Raw genomic sequence first — 19,087 nt, 5'->3', positions numbered from 1 at the left:
ATGTAAATAAAGTTGAATTGAATTGAAAATTGAATTGAATTTATTAAGGGATTTTCAATTAAATAAAATATTCAATAAAATATTTATTTGAAAAGAGTACCCAAGTGCAAAAACCAACGCAATATATATATATATATATATATATATATATATATATATATATATATATATATATATATATAATATATATATATATATATATATATATATATACATACATACACATATATATTATATATATATATATATATATATATATATATATATATATATATATATATATATATATATATATATATATATATATATATATGTGTGTGTGTGTGTGTGTGTGTGTATGTATATATAAAGATTGCAGAAGTATATTCATTTCTGTTGCAAATCGTAAGGGACAAGTAGTGAAATCTCCTGATAAACGGGAAACGTGATCAAAAGGGAAATTGTGGGCGGTCCACGTTATGACGTGATGAGGTCTGACGTCACGACGTTTTGTTTACTGTATGAGCGTGGAGGGGGCGCTGCTGCTGCTGGCACAGATTTTTCACACTGTAAACATGTTTGGGACGATTATACGTTCGCACGGTGCGCTGTCGTTTGTCGTGTAATTCACAACAACCTAACTAAATTTAAACATTGCATTGTTTTGGTTGTATTTAGACTCTGTCTGCCGTACTTGAATCAAACTGTGACACAGCTGAGCTGATTTTCCAGCGTCCTAACCTACATTGCTAATGTTAGCACAGCGAGTCAGCAGCCTTCGGCGTTCCGGATAGAGGCTGTCATGGTCATCGCTTAAAACTCGTCTTAATGGTTGCGTAGGTGGACTTTGTTACGAGTTCCGACTGGACGAAGAACAAACTGTTAGCAAATGTAAAGATTTGTTCGTCTCTTCAGCTCGCCAGTCACCCCACAGCTGTTATTGTTTGTTTGCGTGCAGGTGCTCTGTTAAGCTAGCCAGCCTCTTGTATGTTTAATTGCTGCTTAATGGGGTGGAGCTTTTTATTAGCGTGGCCATACGGGCGAGAATAACGTCAGGTTTCGGCTTTTAGTCGAGTGAGACGGTGTCTGACAAAATGGTGTTGAGGACTTGCTGGAAATCAAGACATAAATGTAGATGTGGACCTGCACCTCGGTGGATCCGACTGGCACTGGCAGCCTTGTTCTGGTTATGTGCGACCCAGTTAGCTTGCGGGAATGGGATGGTCGGGGAGACCAAGTTCGTTGACCAAAAGGAGGCAGAATTTGATGTCACCTACAATGACACGGTTACGAGTGGAAACCAGACCATTTATGCTTTCAATCACACTATATCTAGGAACAAGGTGAGTATACCTGGTTTGATCAGAAGATGGGATAAGCAGTGATTGATAAGAGTGTCTGTTGATCTGTATCTGTAAATTTTGACTTTCAGACGGAAGGAGTGCGTGTGACTGTGGATGTGTTGCAGCAGCAATTGGAGAGTCCTATTTTATTTGTAGTGCGGCAGAAGCAAGCAGTGATGTCTTTTCAAGTCCCTCTTATTCTAAGAGGCCTGTAAGTATGCCCCCCCTTTAGGTGCAGAAGATATCATTTTTTGTGACACTTTTACTACTCAATGTTGTCTACCGAGATGGGTTTTTTTTCCCACAAAACGTACCCAATCAATTATAATGAGAGCAAATCTCAAGAATATAAAATGTACCATGATTCTTATGCCGGCTTTTTGACCTGTAAATGTTCAGATTGGAGATAAATGGGGACCTCATATCACAAAAAATAAATGAATACAACCTCAGTTATCAGAGATTAGTGTAAAAGCCACCTTTTTTCTGTGTCTTGGTACAGATAAGGCCCTGGTTTGGACAGATGAACACCCATTGCTCTTTTTTTCCCCGTGTGGTTTCAAAGTCAGTTTCAGTATGTTGTTAGAAAGAAGTACAAAGTGGTGCATGTTGGCGATTAAAGGGCACATGGCTTACATAATGGGAGTTAATCAGGTGGAATTTCATATCAGGTTTGGATAAGCATGTGATTTTCTTTTTACCTGCACTGTGAGCTTGTTGTTGCTGGGATCTTTGTCTCACAGTCTTTGAGGTAGACTCTACGGTTGTGCAACATCAAAATCATCTCTGTCATGCTTTTACAGTCTCTTTGACAGGCATGTTTTAGCAGATCACTAATGAACCTTGAACTTTCAGTTCCTACTCAGAAAAACACCATTTCTCAAACTGCTGTGACAGAAAAGGAGTTACCCTGACACATGACTACCACTCGTCATGTTGCTTCATAAAATAAATTCAGGCTGATTTACTGTTGTCAGACCTTGTTTGTCACAGATTTTACTCACAGAGGACTGAGGATGACTTGTGTGTAGATCATGATTCTCTCACACTCTTGTTTATGTGAATTCAGTTTATCCCTTTTGTTACGACCCTCAATGGAGTTTGTCCAGGGGTAAAAGGGGGGGGGGGGTGGCAACATTAACAAAAGAATACCATGAAAATGTACAAATGAAGGCTTTATTCTTGGGACCCACTAGTCCCTAAACGCATCAAAGACCAGAAAACAACCAAACAAACCCAATAACAAAAGTGTCCACCAAAGCTGGCACCAACCCAGCGGTAATCGCAAAAGCGTCAATGCAAACACCAAGCAGTCAAAACTCCTTCTCAGTCACTGAAGGAGTGGCAAGCTGTGGCACCAGGCTCAACCAGAACACAGCTGCCCGGAACGAAGTTTGGTGACAGCCTTTATTCCGGTGCTCTGTAGAAGGTCTGGCCAATCAGGGGCAGGTGGGCGTGTGGCGACCAATCAGCACCCAGCACACATCAGCCTGAGGGCAGCTCCAGGAAGGAAGCCAGGTGCATCAAATCCCCCAGGTGATGCTTGGTGAAATGATGAGCTAGATGACAGGCCAAGGGGCGTAACACCCTCCCCCTGAAAACAAAAGCCATTAATATACACAATACAACATTATCTACACACTCACCCTGGACAGGGCATCGGCTAAAACGTTGGTTGCACCCTTTTTATGCTGTATTTGCAGATTGTATCCTTGAACAATTAGTGCCCACCGCATGAGGCGCTGATTGTGGTTGTACATCCTTGCTAGAAAGATCAGAGGATTATGATCAGTAAACACATGCACGGGCACAGAGGCAGATCCCAGGTATACGTCGAAGTGTTGTAAGGCTAACAACATTGCTAGGGTCTCTTTTTCAATGGTGGAATAACTTAACTGATGTCGGTCAAACTTACGGGAAAAGTAGCAGACGGGATGATCAGCTCCATCTCCACCTTCCTGCAACAGAACGGCACCAGCTCCTACGGCACTGGCATCTACCTCCAGTTTGAACGGCTTAGCTAGGTCCGGAGCAGACAAAACTGGGGCATGTTTGAGTAGGGCTTTCGCACTCTCAAAGGCATGCTGACATTCAGGGGTCCAGAAAAAGTCATTCTTTGGGCTAAGCAAACTAGTCAAAGGATGCACAACGGTAGAGAAGTTCCGGCAAAATGCACGGTAGTAACCAGTCATACCGAGGAAGCGTCGCAGAGCTTTCCTGGTGGTCGGGACAGGGAAGGCAGCAATTGCAGCAATTTTTGCCTCTACCGGTCTTACTTCCCCCTGTCCAACTTCTCGTCCCAAATAAGTGACAGTAGCCTTACCAAAGGCACACTTAGCTAGGTTTAATGTGAGTGAAGCACCCGTGAGTCTTGTAAAAACCTCACGAATGATGACTAGATGGTCATCCCAAGAAGAGGTATAAAGGATGAGGTCGTCAAGGTAAGCATTGCAATTTGGCAAGTCATGAAAAAGGGTGTTCACGAGGCGTTGGATGGTGGCAGGCGCATTACACATACCAAAGGCCATAACTGTATACTGCAGAAACTTATCAGGCGTGACAAAGGCAGATATATCGGAAGCACGGTTAGTCAGGGGGACCTGCCAATAACCTTTTAGAAGGTCCAGCTTACTCACATATTTCGCCATACCGATCGCATCCACACAATCTTCAATTCGTGGGAGTGGATAAGAATCAGCGACAGTAACAGCATTCACCTTCCTAAAGTCAGTAATGAAACGGGGTGAGCCATCTGGTTTAGTCTCAAGCAAGCATGGAGAGCTCCATGGACTGCAACTTTGTTTAGCTATTCCATTAGCTAACATGTACTCCGTCTCACTGTTCATTAGCGCCCTCTTAACAGGGTTTACCCGATAAGGATGTTGCTTTATCGGCTTTGTGTCCCTGACGTCGATATCATGCGTGATAACAGAAGTCTGAGAGGGAACATCACTGAACAACATAGGGAACTCGGCCACAAGTGAGACAATGTCATGTCTGATTTTCCGTTAAATGAGTTAGGGTTGTTGGCAGGGCCTGTAACATCTCTGAGTTCAACAATCGTGGAGTCACTTGAGATGCTAAGCGAGCACATAACCCATCATCTGCTGTTGGGGTAGTGGCCATGTCTGCAACAATGACAGCAGAACTAGCTGCAACATCCAGCACAGGTTTTCCATCATGTACAAAAGTGCTAGAACGAGTGACATACGGTTTTAACATGTTGATGTGACAGACACGGGTTTTCTTACGTCCCTCCGGAGTAAACAGAACATAATCTGTGTCACTTAGTCGTTCTTTGATGGTGTACGGACCAGAAAAACATGGGGCTAACGATGAACCTGGTACGGGTAACAGTGCCAGAACAGGGTCCCCAACCTTGAATTCACGGAAAACTACAGCACGATCATGTTTACGTTTCATAGAGTGCTGTGACTTACTTAGGGTCTCACGAGCAGCTACACGAGCACGATGTAGGCGTTCACGAAAGGCAGAAACAAAATCCAACACATCCCTTTTGGGAGAGGTGTGGGATTCCACCATCTTCTCTTTTAATGCCTGAAGAGGGCCACGAAGCGAATGTCCAAAGACTAGGTCAGCAGGGCTGAATCCTAGTGATTCTTGAACAGACTCAGGAGCAGCGAATAACACAAAAGGAACTCCGTCATCCCATTCCTTCTTTTCAGCCAAACAATACTTCCTTAACATGGACTTCAGCGTTTGATGCCAACGCTCCAATGCGCCCTGTGATTCAGGGTGATAGGCACTGGAAGTTGCATGTTGGATCTGCAACGTACGGAGGACTTGCGTAAACAGATTAGACTGAAAGTTACTACCTTGATCAGTCTGGATGGTGCGTGGGAGACCAAAGGTCGAAAAGAACTTAGTAAGTGCTTTCACTACCGCCTTTGCTGTGATCCTCCGTAGAGGTATTGCTTCAGGGTAGCGAGTAGCAGAACACATTATCGTTAAAAGGAACTGGTTTCCTGACTTAGTTCGAGGAAGTGGACCAACACAGTCAATAATTATGTGTTCAAAGGGCTCTCCTACAGCAGGAATGGGATGGAGTGGCGCACGGGGAATTAGCTGATTGGGTTTTCCAACTATTTGACAGGTATGGCAAGATTTACAATATTTGGACACATCCGACTTTAAACCAGGCCAGTAAAAGTGCTTTAAAATGAGCTGGTAAGTTTTCGTGACACCCAAGTGTCCCGACCAGGTACTTTCATGTGCCATCTGTAGGATGTGCTGCCTGAAAGGCTGCGGAACAACTACTTGATGTACCACATTCCAATCAGAATCAGGGAGAATAACAGGGCACCATTTCCTGGTTAAAACCCCTTTTTCAAGACAGAAAGCTACAGGCTGTGCCTTAGCATCACCAGCACTTACCACTTTGGCGTAACACTGATGTAAGCTAGGATCTGCTCTCTGCACTTCACCCAAGTGTGCACGTGAGACCGGAAAAGTGTGACCGTCAACAGTGGTATCACGCAGGGCCTGGACTTTTATATTGGCCTGAGCATTATCATCACCAGCTGTGACATTCTGATCAAGCTCCTCAGCAAGAACTGATGCCAAAAAGGTGTCAGACAAATCACAATCAGAACCTTCCTGTTTTTGTCGAGTCTGAGCACGGGTGAGCACACAAACGGGGAATATCTGAGTTTGTGGTTCTGGAGCACAAGTCGGTGGTTTGTCCAGAACTTCTAAAGCAGGTGTAACTTTACCACCTGCAATGTCGTTACCCAATAGAAGGACAACGCCCTTTACCGGTAGCGCCGCACATACCGCCATGGCAGGTGGGCGTGTGGCGACCAATCAGCACCCAGCACACATCAGCCTGAGGGCAGCTCCAGGAAGGAAGCCAGGTGCATCAAATCCCCCAGGTGATGCTTGGTGAAATGATGAGCTAGATGACAGGCCAAGGGGCGTAACACTTTACTGTTATTTCAAAACAAAAAGTCAAAGGCTTTTTAACTTACGTTTCTGTATTGATTCAGTTTTTCTCTATCCTGTAAGACAGAATAAATCCTCCAAACACACTTCATTATGATTTATCCATCCACCTGTTCTCTAAATCCACTTGCTCAAATGCAAGGTCATGGGGGGGCTGGAGCTTACCCAAGGAGAGCACACCCTGGACAAGACACTGATTTTGTTATTTTCTCTAACTGTATCAAGTTATTTTCTCTTTCTCAGTTTTTTTATATGCACTCTCTTGCTGTGTGTGTTTCTCTGCAGCTACCAGAGAAAGTACCCATACAAACACGTTGGCCGAACATTGTGCCAACCTCCGACCCGAGCTGCTTCTGAAACCCAGTACTTCTTTGTTGACGTGTCCACCTTGTCCAGCCAGGGTACAAACTTCCAGCTCAGAGTCAGCCGTGTGGAAAGTTTCACCTTACAGTGAGTGATTTTATTACGCAAACATACGGTGCAGGAGCTGCACAGTTTCTGTTTAATGCAACAAATATTGAATTAAAAGTATGCTTGACATGCTGTGTTTAACTTGCTTACAGGACAAACAAGATATTCACCTTCACTGCATCACCGTCCCAACCTCAGGTAAACCAGTGTGACACGACAGCTTTGTGTGTTTGTGATAGGAAGAGCTACTTGGAACAGCAGAGTTGCCTGCAGGCTTGCAGGGTGTGTGAGATAGAGAACCTGAGAAAAACACCAGTGTTAAACATGTGGGTGTAAATGGAGGGATTCTCCGGTTTTACATAACTGCCTGAAAAGTTGCAAGTTGTAGTTTTTTCTTATTTTTTTTTTTTTGTCCTTCTTTTCCTGACAAGTTCTGCTTTTCATTATGTGACAGTAAACTTCTGTTTTCTCAGTGACCTCTGAAAATCACCTTTCAGAACAGGGACTTAGTGCTTTTTATTTATATTTTCTTGCTTGTTGTTTTTCACCATCATGGAATTACAAGGTAGTCATGAAAGGAAGAAACAATCTGTGATTGTGTCTGAAGCTGCATTTTGTGTTGTTGGTAAATACTACATAAGCAACTTCCACTCTGAGATGCTTTAAAGTGAGGTTCATGTTAATTCAAAACCGCACTTGAGCACTGCTTCAGAAATGTTTTCCTATCATAACAACCCTTAAAACGCACGTCATGAGAACCGAATGCACGCAGAGCTTGTGCAAACAGGAAGCAGAAGTTTGATTGTTGAGGTGGAACAAAATGCAGATATGAAGACAGAGGAGGACTAAAGGTTTCTTTGCTCTGACTCGAGCTTTAATTTGAATACAAAGCAGTGAAAGAGTGAAAGGAAACTGGGAGTTTTATCTACGTCCCAGGTCACGATGCTAAATAAATCATTTACATGTTAAAAACCCATAGTGTGGATGGATGAGGCTCGGCTATAAACCAGTGTTGTTATTCCCATAATAATTCTCCTGATAACTCTTCTTCTTTCTCTTGTCCTCTCTCAGTACTTCAAGTACGTCTTTCCAGACGGGGTAGACACTGTGATCGTCAAAGTCAACTCAGACATGAACTTCCCCTGCTCTGTAATGTCAGTTCAGGACATCCAGGTACAGTTAGCGTGATGTTATGTCTTCTATATTTCCAGCAGACCTTTGGTGTCCTCAGGTGGCCCCTGCCCCCCACATCTATTGTCAGAGTGCAATAATGCTGTTGAGCCACAAGAGAGCATCATAGAGGCTTCTGCAGCAGATTCTTTTATGCCAGGAGCGCCCAAGAGCGGTCCTCCAGATCTGCCATCCTGTCTCTTCTCCAACACACCTGAATCAAATGACTGAATTCCTTCAACTGCAAGTAATCCGGCGCTGCAGAGGCCTCATAACCAGCCATTTATTTCATTCAGCTGTGTTGGACAAGGGTTGCAGCTAAAAGTTGCAGACTGGTAGATCTCCAGGACGAGGCTTTGGCGCCTCTGCATGCTCATTTACTCTTCATACTTTCTCATGCCTTTTCATAATGATGTCCTTTATATGTTGCCCTCTTATTAGCATCCTAAGCTGTATATTTGCCTGTCACTATGATATGTTTTCATTCCATTTTCCTCCCTATTTCTTCTTCTTAGTGCCCAGTCTACGACCTTGACAATAATGTGGCCTTCATTGGGATGTATCAGACTATGACTAAAAAAGGTGCCATCACTGTGCAGGTAGATGTGTGCACCACACATACAAAAATAAACACCATTGTGAAAAAGTAGAATCTATACTTTAGTGCATCATCTTGTTTCTCTTTAATTACTCCAGAGAAAGGATTTCCCTAGCAACAGTTTCTATGTGGTGGTAGTGGTAAAAACTGAGGACGAGGCATGTGGCGGTCCGCTGCGTTTCTATCCCCTGCATCCTGATGAGCTTATCGATGCTGGAAACCGCACCAAGATCCTGGATGTGTTGGTCTCTCCTGCCATCAACTGTAAGTTACATCTATTGTAATAGAAGTGATGGAAAATGCTTAATGGCTCTTTTTGTATTCCACCAACACAGATCCTACATTTTCACATTAATCTTGTTTTCTTGCACAGCATCATCATGTTATTGATGCTGAATAACCCATTAATCATCTAAGATGGCCGACTACTCTGTTTTAATCTTTAATGTAAACTGATGATGGAAAATATTCAGATACTTTCAAGTTTTCAAAGCTACAACAAGTTTTTTTTAAGTGAGGATTGGCTTCTGTTTTTTACACCTTAATGGTAGAAAAGAGGGTTTTCCATCTCCAGTATGAGATACCATCATCCTATTAAGACTCATGCTGGAGAAGATCAGCTGTTATGTAGCTGAGCTGTTTTTGTCATTCACTGTTGCTTGAAAGTAAGAATTTGTTTGCTTTTGTTATTTTTCTCCACAGCTGAGACGTATGTGGTGAGCATGCTGTTCTGTCTGGGTATCTTCCTGTCCCTCTACCTGCTCACCTTCCTGGTTGCCTGTTTGGATAACAGGCGGTAAGATTTTGAAATTTCCTCCAAGAATGAAATATTCTCTGTATTTATATACATCAGGAAGCAGTTTATACTTTCCTTCATGTTATGTTGATGCGTTTCTACTTTTATGGATAGTAAATAATCATGTTTATAATTCAGATTTACATGAATAACATCACAATTTTTTTAGGCAACACTCTTCACAAACTCATGAATTACATTTGAATACTGCAGAAGTTGGTCGTCGTACTGGTGGAAAACTAATTCAGATCATATAAAGAGGAATGTTTCTTTTGCAGAAGGATAAGGGCTAACCAGCCTCCTTAAGCAATCTGCAGCCATGAAAACATCTTCCGGCATTTTATAATGCAAGATAGTGAAAAGTTCTCTATTTGTGACCTCTGAGCCCAATAAAGAAGCGAACAGATGTAATAAGCATAATCTAAAAACATATTTTTAATGGTTAAGAGGATGTTAAACATCACAAGGTTGCTAAATGCACAAATTAAACAAAGAAACCTTCATCATGGGAAATGTGTAATGCTGGTTGAGCAGCACAGCTTTACACATTTTACACATTTACACAATTAGCCTAAACTGTACCGTACTTTCCACCACACCACAGAGTACGCAGAAGATCCTGCGCTGACATGATAGTTTAGCTCCGTGTGAAATCAATCAGTTTATTCATACAGAACTTTTCATACAAAAGCACCTTTAAGATGTATAAAAACAAATTCTGAATATATACAAAACCAACACACACACACACATCATCCCACACACACCTACATAGTACACATGAAAGACAGTGAGAGGTGACATTCCCTCAAAACCTGAATTATCATTCTCTACTTTTGAACCTAATTACCATCCGTGACTCAGATAACCAAACAGATTTATGCATCTTGATGAGACCTTTCTTACAAACGGTGGGGCAAAGTGTTGGGTGTTCTAACAAAGCAGGAAAATGTGCTCACGTATGTCTTTCAGGACAGATCTGATCATTTCTTGCTGTTGAAACTTAAATGCCTGAAAGCATCAGCTGGATCTCTCATCAGTCTGCGCTGCACTGCAGGAACGACACTACCCTGAATACTAATGCGCTTCATTTGCATCTTTTCCTTTCTGTTTCTGCAGAATGAATAAGAGGAGAGAACTCTTTCAGGATCCTGCTGACATGTCGCCTGCGGAGACAGGTAACCCGGCAACCGGCTACGACAAACTGGCCCACCAGGGGCTCAGTAAATTACACTTTCATCACATCATTTTCAAGACAGAAATGCGCCAACATGCTCGGTTTGCTGTAAAAACTCCACTTAACACGCAGGATAATAACTGTGTTAATATTTGTGTTTACCAAATATTTATTTGACTCTTCCTCTCTCTCCTCACGCTGACTTGTGGTTCAGCCTCTCTTCTTGGGAAGAACGGAGATGGTATAACGACACAGTTACTCCTCTTGTGCACTCGCTGTCCTTTCTCTCATTCTGTGCTTGTCTGCAGATGCTCTGTGTGTAGCAGCTTGCATACTTAAAACTCTCTACAGTTAAGATACTCTGACTTTGTAGCAGAGGACGAATGTACTCTCTGGTGCAGTGCTTGTGCATTAACATGTAGCTGTTTTTAAGACTTGATTCTTTGTGTGTTTTATGGCATCGAACGGATATAGATGCAAACTCACCTGGGTGCTTTCTAGGTACAACAAATAGCGGCTTTATTGACTAAAACACAGCATGAGAACATTATCAGCAGCATCACACAGATATTATGTCTTGGCAAACAGAAGGAGACAGTAGTTGAGATAAATGTGTTGTCTGCTTATGTTGTTCTTCAGCTCAAGGCTGCCTCTCTGTGTGCATCTGCTCACTGCAGTGATTGCCGGACAGATTTCATTTTTAAACTCCCACAGTTTTGCTGCAGCAGTCACTGCTCTGCACAGATACCCCTCACCTTCTTTCAGTCCTCGTTTATTTGTGCATAAATGGTCCTTTTAACCATTAGAGCCTGAAAAAACCTCGTCAAGCACCAAATATCTGACTGGATCCTTGCATGTGTTTCCCTTGTAGCTGTGTTTGTGCATTAACAGTAGTGTTGTAGTGTTCAAGTATTTGTGTTTGAATGTGGGAAATAAGTTTATTTGTGCTTGTTTGTTGGGCTCTTTAAACGCGTGCGTACCTTTCTCCACAGGCAAGACTCCAACCTCACCGTATGAATACGGCTCCTTTGGTGCGTTTGGTACTGATTTACTTCCATTCATGCTTTTGTTTGAGTGGAAATTAAATTAATTATGACGTTTTTCTTCACCGCTGCAGCTGACAACGGCAGCACGCTCAGCTCAGAGGCGATCACCGACAGCGCCACATCTCCTGACAACAACTACGGATACATGGGTATAAACATGCACCGACACTCACAACTGCCTGCGACCCGTCCATCCACAGCCAGGCCTGCAGCCGGCCTCTCTGACCGCCTCCAGTCCCTCACCGGTTCATTCTGTCTTTGTTCATCAGGACACGAGCCTTTCAAACGTCGACCGTTCCTCAATCGCCTTCACCACATAGCCATCCGCATCGGTGACACTCTGCCGCACAGTTTCTCAAATCAGACCCCAGATTTGCTGCAAACCAATCAGCACTTTGTTAATCACACATGAATTGAATTGAGGGTAAAAAAAAATGAGAAGCAAAGATCAGGGCACAAAAAAATCATTTTCCTGAGACCTTTTTCAAATTTGCAAATCTGCTCTAAAAGTTGTGACGAATTTGACCAGCTGTGCATCACCTTCTAATCTTCTCCATTTGTCCAAATGTGTGTTAAAGTTAAAGACTTGGTTCAGCTGAAAGCTTTTGTCCCCTCCCCCCCATCAGAGCGATCGTTGGACAGCGTTGGACGAAGCAGGCAGGAGTCGTTGAGCTCTGTGGAGGAAGACGACTACGACACATTAGACGACATCAACTCGGACAAAAACATCGTCCGAACCAAGGCGTGCCTCTTTTGTCTCATCCCTCACATGAAAATGGTTAAAATAAGCACGCTCATTTCCCCTGACGACTTACCGTTTTTTACTTCTTACTGCAGAAATACCTGTGTGTGTCTGACCTCGCACGAAAAGACAAGAGGGTCCTCAGCAAGAAATACCAAATCTACTTTTGGTAAGGATGCTGCTGAGCAAACCTCACAATGAATTCTGCTGCAGCCATGTAGTGACAAAGGAGTCTGTTACTCTAGAGGTTGTTTACATGTTATATTTATGCTCGTTACCGTGATGACGCGCAGATTCCTCAGCCTCCCGTAGCCGAGACTTTATCTTCCTTCCACTCAGCTGCTGGAAAAAGTGAAGTAGTGTGCTGGTGTTGAGCTGCTGCTTCGAAATTATTATCAAAATCAAAGAGAAAATAGTTCTTATTCTGTGGTTTTCCATGTTGTAGTCTAAACTGGCCAATCAGAACCCTTCCCAGCCCCACCCCCCGATCTAAAGCAGAATAATGTAAAGGCGAAAAACGGGTTTTTGGAATTACTGTTTTCATGTAAACGCAAAGGAGAATACTTTAATTCAGAATGATTTAACTCTTAATAATTAATTCTGAATTAAAAACAAACATTATGTAACTGTAGCCAATATGTCTGAATGTAATTGAGGCTTTTGCAAAAACATTAATTGATTTATTGATGTTACATTTAACGATAAATGACAAAAACTGACTGTATTGTAGAACCCTTACAGATCCAGTAACCCAGTTTGACATACCTCACACACTGGTCTGCTTCAAGCTAACTAAACAACTAAGGATTTATCTGTAACTACTGATAATGATGAGAAGAAAGAAGAAGAAATGTGGTGGAAAGAAAATCTTGAGTCGTCTACATTAAGACATTTAAAAGTCCCTACTTGTGATCAGACCAAAAAATGATGAACCTTTTTAAGTGAATGACTCTTTGATTTGCACAGAAGCTTCTGAAATTAAATAAGAAATTACTTAAAAAGTCTGGATTAACATCCAATCTGTGTAATATTTGTCCTTGTATCAGGAACATCGCCACCATCGCCGTGTTCTACGCGCTGCCAGTCATCCAGCTGGTCATCACCTATCAGACGGTAGGATGAATGAAAGATCGACAGGGAACTGATGAAGTGCGATTGAGATTGATAAGCCGTGTGACTCTGTGTTCTCCAGGTTGTCAATGTGACAGGAAATCAGGACATTTGTTACTACAACTTCCTGTGTGCTCACCCCCTCGGCGCTTTAAGGTGTGTTCAGCATGTAAACAACAGGTTACCAAGGTGACAAAACAGTTGATGACCAGTGAATGCTGTCCTTCACAGTGCATTCAACAACATCCTCAGTAACCTTGGTTACGTGATGCTGGGGCTCCTCTTCCTCCTCATTGTCCTCAAAAGAGATATTGTCCATAATCGAGCGCTGGTTCGAAATGATCTCAACGCGCTGGTGAGGCACAAACACACACACACACACATCGCAGAGCTGCCCTGGCTGCTGTTTTTTTCTAACATATCTCTTCCTCCTGCAGGAATGTGGGATCCCAAAACACTTTGGTCTGTTCTACGCCATGGGAACCGCTCTGATGATGGAGGGCTTGCTCAGCGCTTGTTACCATGTGTGTCCCAACTATACCAACTTCCAGTTCGGTAAGAAACCCTGCTCTAAGCATGTAATGCTTGTTTAAGTGTCTGCTTCACACACAGTAAGGGAGAACAGGCATTAAAGCAAGGCAGAAGCTGTGGAGACGATGTCTGCATCGCTCCGTGGACAGGATGCTATCTGTAGATCCTGGTTTACACGTCCCTTTAGCCATTAAGTGAACCATCTGGGCAGCAGAAGGGAGTTAAAGCGCTTAAAGGGGAGTTTTTTTGTTGTTGCTTTAAGATTGAAGTCATTACTTGTGGTTGATTTTTAAAAAATATTACATGTTTGCAGCTTTACTATTTAAGAGTCTTATCTGTTTTTGCTGTGGTTTTTGTTTTTAATGTTTGCTCAACAAAAGGAAAATGTTCTTGTGTGTGTTTTTCTTTTCAGACACCTCCTTTATGTACATGATCGCCGGTCTGTGCATGTTGAAGCTGTACCAGAAGAGACACCCAGACATCAATGCAAGTGCTTACACTGCCTACGCCTGCCTCGCTGCAGTCATTTTCTTTTCTGTGCTGGGAGTGGTACGTACACACACACACGAACGTGCGCCAGAAAAAACAAGGCCTAGCTCATGTTTAGAAATGTGCATGTTTGTAACAGAAGTGATCTTCTGGTTTCTTCCAGGTGTTTGGAAGAGGAAACACCGTGTTCTGGATCGTTTTCTCTGTGATCCACATCCTGGCCACGCTGCTCCTCAGCACACAGCTGTACTACATGGGTCGATGGAGGCTCAGTAAGATCAACAAACATGCTCGTTTGTAATGAGTTTGGACTCACATGAACCCCAGTTTTAGTTTCATGTATTACACTTTGTTGTGGGTTTGATCTACGCTTCACAGTTACGCTGTACCAGTGAAAAATGAGAGTGTTACCACCGCTATGTGGGGCTAAATCAGTAGCTCTGGGATGTCCAGCCCTGGCCCTCGAGGACCACAATCCTGCAGGTTTTCCATGCATCCCTGTCCCAACACACCTGACTCAAACTAATCAGTCGTTGTGCAGAACTTCATTGGCTGCTGGGTATATTTAATGGAAGTCAGGTGTGTTGGGACAGAAATGCATAAAAAAAACCTGCAGGACAACGGTCGGCTTTGGACACCCCTGCAATAGCTTGAGTCTTCCGTTTCCTCTGTTGTTTCCATGGTGGAACGACTTACCAAACTGATCCGACAAGCTCAAGACTTAGTTTAACTCTTCTATTCATCAGACTGAGTTTGTTAGAAAGATTGGTCCAGTTCTTTGCCACAATTCAGCACTAAGCTGCTCCCAAGACGACATTCTGGGATAAAAGTTTTCTTACATTTACAAAAGGATTATAACAGAGAGGGAAGGGAACAAAAAAAAAAACCACACTTCTTCCAGCCCTTCATGGAAACACTGGTGTCCAACTGGACTCAAAGCATTCTGATCAGCACTTATTTACTGTTTTATTTCTTGCTTGTGTTGTTTTCACTCTCAGATGTAGGTCACTTTGGAGAAAAGCATCTGCTAAATGACAATAGAATAGAATAGAATAGAATGCTTTGCTGCAGCTAGTCTGGGATAACTCGATTGGCCGTTTCTGTAGTAACTGAATAAAATCTGCTTTTTTTTTTTTATCAGACTAGAAAAGCTGAACATGGTGCCTGTCTTTACTGTGTATGACATGGAAACTAGAGAGGATTAAGTGTCTTTCTGCTGTTTTCACATCATGTTTTTACATCTATCTGCCTGCGTTTGTGTGCCTTAGACACTGGTATCCTGCGCAGGATTGTGTACGTCATCTACACAGACTGCATCAGACAGTGCAGCGGACCCATGTACATTGTGAGTGAAGATGACATTCCTGAGCCGTTGTGTTAGAGCGCTGCAGTCTGTGCAGCAACCAAGTTAATGATGACTTAATTCTGTTGAGATGTTTTCTGGCTTTTTGTCTAACAGGATCGTATGGTTCTGCTCGTGATGGGGAACATAGTCAACTGGTCTTTGTGAGTAGAGGTGTTGAACGTAAACGTTGTATAGAAGGTAGAAAACAGTGAGTTTATCTGCCTGTATGTTTGTTCTGCTTCTTCTCTTCAGAGCGGCTTATGGCCTCATCGAGAGGCCGAATGACTTTGCCTCCTACCTGCTGGCCATCGCCATCTGCAACCTGCTACTATACTTTGCCTTCTACATCATTATGAAGGTGTGTGTTTTCAGTGCATGAAAGGAGTGTGTGGTTTCAGAAAGCTGTGTTTTTTTTTGTTTTTTTTTAACTCTTTATTTAGCATTTTAAGTATTACCACACAAAAACAGCACAGAACACAAGGGGCACTGTACATTTGTGAGATAAAATTAGACAAAGAATAGAGGATATTTATGCTTCTTTCTTATATGCAAACCATTTTGACCAGTGTTTTTTGTAAACATGCCTTTTGATGCATAGAACAAAGGTCAACTTCTCCATAGAATGTATTTCCTCCACAATTTCCAGCCACTGACCAGTCCGAGGTGGGTCAGTTTTGACCGTGTGATAGAGAGAGGCTTGTATTTTAATAAGTTGTGTTCTTTGTGCGTTTCAGCTGCGGAGTGGCGAAAGAATCAAGTGTTTGCCGTTGGTGTGTATTCTGTTCACGGCAGTGGTCTGGGGCTTTGCGCTTTATTTCTTCTTCCAGGGTCTTAGCACCTGGCAGGTCAGCGAAACACACACACACACACAGATGAGGTTTTGTGTCATGAGATGCATATTTCTGTAGTTTTATATGTAATATTTATTTCATGTTTTTCCTCTCCTAATGCAGAAAACTCCGGCAGAGTCGCGTGAGCACAACAGGGACTGTATCTTGCTGTCATTTTTTGATGACCACGATATTTGGCACTTCCTCTCCTCCATCGCTATGTTTGGATCCTTCCTGGTATGAGCCACGCCGTGGCGTGTCCAGTTGGTCCTCGCCGGCTGGTGTCCTGCAGGTTTTTGATGCTTCCTGCTGCAGCACGCCTGAATCAGACTGATGGCTTGGCATGCATGGGAAGCCGTTGAAAAGAGCCGCTTAGTTTGGAGGGAGACGTCTAAAACCTGCAGGATCGCAGCATTCGAGGACCAGAGCTTGGCACCCCTGATCTCCACCATCTTTTCTGTCTTTGAATGCTTTTGTAGCCGTTCAGCATCACTAATGTCTACTGTTCCCCGTTAGGTCCTTCTGACCATGGATGATGACCTTGACACTGTCCAGAGAGACAAGATCTTCGTCTTCTAGATTTGTCAGGTCTTCAGTGAGAAGCTCAGCTCGTACTCTCTGCCTTACCACCATTTGGTTGTTTTTTTACGTTCACACCTCCTCTGTGTTTCTAAAAAGCACAGCCAGCAGCCTGTTTTCTCAAGCTGTCAATCAACGCCTGTCATAGCCAGTCAGCCGTCACCCGTACGGACACTACCGTGCCAATCACGAGCAGTGACACTGAAGTGTTTCGTCCTTATGCTGCCTTTTGTAATGGATGTTTACTTACTGCTGGTGACTAAAATGACAATGTACAAACTAAATCAGTCCGATTTATTTTATATTATCGACGCTCTATCTGATCACGAGGCATTAATGCATTTTGAAAAATACTGTTTGTGTGTGTGTGTGTGTGTGTGTGTGTGTGTGTGTGTGTGTGTGTGTGTGTGTGTTTGTTTGTTTGTTTGTACAGGTGTGTGTTTGCAAACATTCATTGTGCAAACATGAACCATGTGCAGTCTGTCCAGTGGCCTTCGATGTTCTAATCATGTTAGTCACATTCTGTGCTCTGATTGGTCAGATCCTCAAGCTAGCCATCCTTCTCGTTGGGAGAAAATCGATGATGATTGTATTTACTTCATGACTGCCCTCGTGTGACTGCGGAGCTCTTTTGCACTGTTCTGTATGAAGAAAAAATATTTTATTGTCAAATGTTGCAATGAGCGGTTACTGAATAAAGGTTTCTTTTTCACGTTTTTTCCTTTTACAAGCCCTCAGCGAGACGCTTTTAGTCCCCACCTGAATTTATGCAAATAAGATCCTCCCACTGCATGATTACTGCATGGAGCAGGGGTCCTCGAAGGCTGGTGTGCTGCAGGTTTTAGAGGTTTCCCTGCTGCAGCACACCTGAATCACATCAGTGCGCCATTAGCAACTTTACAACAAGCTATCTGCATGTCTGAGTCAGGTGTGTCGCTGCAGGGAAACTTCTATAACCTGCTGGACTTCTGCCCTCCAGGACCAGGATTGAGGATCCCTGGCATGCCTGACCTGGCAACAAGGTATTTAACCCTAACAGATGCAGGGAGCAGCTTGTTTCTCTAACAACCATGTCAGAAGATGCATCCTGTGGTCATGGAAACACTATTAGTCTGATTCTGAAAATGTCAAGATTATTCTCACCAAGCAGAGAAAAACATTAAAACTTCTACAGCTGGGTTAAAAACTGTCCAACACATGAAAAACCAGAGGAAGAGTGGTAAACTATCAACTTCCTGGAAGAAATAAAGTGGGGGAAAAAATTCTGAGTGATCAGCAATTACTTAAACATTCAGTTGAATCACATTGAAGAAAAATAGTAAAACTGTGACGGATTGAGTTTAATAGTGACAGCAAGGACATTTCCACATGCACAATGTGAAGGGAACTGAAGGGCTGAACAGCCTTGTAGCCTCAAGAACACCACGAATCAATGAGGCTAATCGAGAAAAAAAGCACTTCAATTTGCAGAGAAACAAAGATTGGACTCTGATGAGTCCAGATTTACTCTTCCAGAGTGATGGGAGCATCAGGGTGAGAAGAGAGGCAGATGTAATGATGTAGCCACCATGTTTCATGCTTACTCTCCACGCCTGTAGGGGCAGACTATGATCTGGGGTTGCTGAGGTTAGTCAGGTCGACGCTCAGCAACGTTATGTGTCCTCAGAATGAGGTCAGCTCATACCTGAACATACTGAAAAAGCAAGTTATTCCATCTTCCCGGATAGTCTGGTCATTTTCCCAGGATTCATCTGGCTCAAACGGTGGAAGAGGGGTTCAGGGAGCAGGACTCATCACCACCACCAAGTCCAGACTTGGACCCCATTGAGAATCTTTTGGATGTGTTGCAGAAGGACTTTGTGCATTAGTCCGACTTTCTCCTAATCACTACAAGATGTGAGAAAGTTAAACGCAACTCTGAACAGAAATAAATGTGAAACTGCAGCCGCTTACAGAAACGGCAGCACAGCGAACGTGTT

General features: G+C 43.0%; 1 protein-coding gene across 1 annotated transcript; it reads left to right on the top strand.

The window, feature by feature from the left end:
- Window positions 1–539: 539 nt before the first annotated feature.
- Window positions 540–17,824, top strand: sidt2 (SID1 transmembrane family, member 2). The gene is made up of 26 exons (XM_079245818.1): window positions 540–1,322; window positions 1,412–1,533; window positions 6,570–6,734; window positions 6,848–6,893; window positions 7,767–7,868; window positions 8,381–8,464; window positions 8,562–8,727; window positions 9,166–9,259; window positions 10,379–10,437; window positions 10,651–10,677; window positions 11,429–11,467; window positions 11,554–11,631; window positions 12,109–12,224; window positions 12,320–12,393; window positions 13,271–13,337; window positions 13,417–13,490; window positions 13,566–13,689; window positions 13,772–13,889; window positions 14,278–14,414; window positions 14,518–14,626; window positions 15,623–15,699; window positions 15,814–15,860; window positions 15,952–16,057; window positions 16,434–16,544; window positions 16,653–16,766; window positions 17,046–17,824. Exons 1-26 carry the CDS (start codon window positions 1,074–1,076, stop codon window positions 17,106–17,108), a joined length of 2,568 nt encoding a protein of 855 aa, XP_079101944.1. The 5' UTR covers window positions 540–1,073; the 3' UTR covers window positions 17,109–17,824.
- Window positions 17,825–19,087: the final 1,263 nt, after the last annotated feature.

The sequence above is a fragment of the Telmatherina bonti genome, assembly GCF_933228915.1.
Source record: "Telmatherina bonti genome assembly, chromosome: 9".
In the NCBI taxonomy this organism is placed as follows: Eukaryota; Metazoa; Chordata; class Actinopteri; order Atheriniformes; family Telmatherinidae; genus Telmatherina; species Telmatherina bonti.
The sequence above is the reverse complement of the archived record's forward strand: the minus strand, read 5'-3'. Positions and strand labels throughout refer to the sequence as shown.

What these genes read in the sequence shown, in the direction of transcription:
- sidt2 (XM_079245818.1), top strand. Translation starts at nt 1,074, where the DNA reads ATGGTGTTGAGGACTTGCTGGAAATCAAGACATAAATGTAGATGTGGA. An exon ending in CCTCTTATTCTAAGAGGCCT is followed by an intron (nt 1,534 to 6,569) that starts GTAAGTATGCCC and finishes GTTTCTCTGCAG; the next exon opens with CTACCAGAGAAAGTACCCAT. An exon ending in AAGGTGCCATCACTGTGCAG is followed by an intron (nt 8,465 to 8,561) that starts GTAGATGTGTGC and finishes TAATTACTCCAG; the next exon opens with AGAAAGGATTTCCCTAGCAA.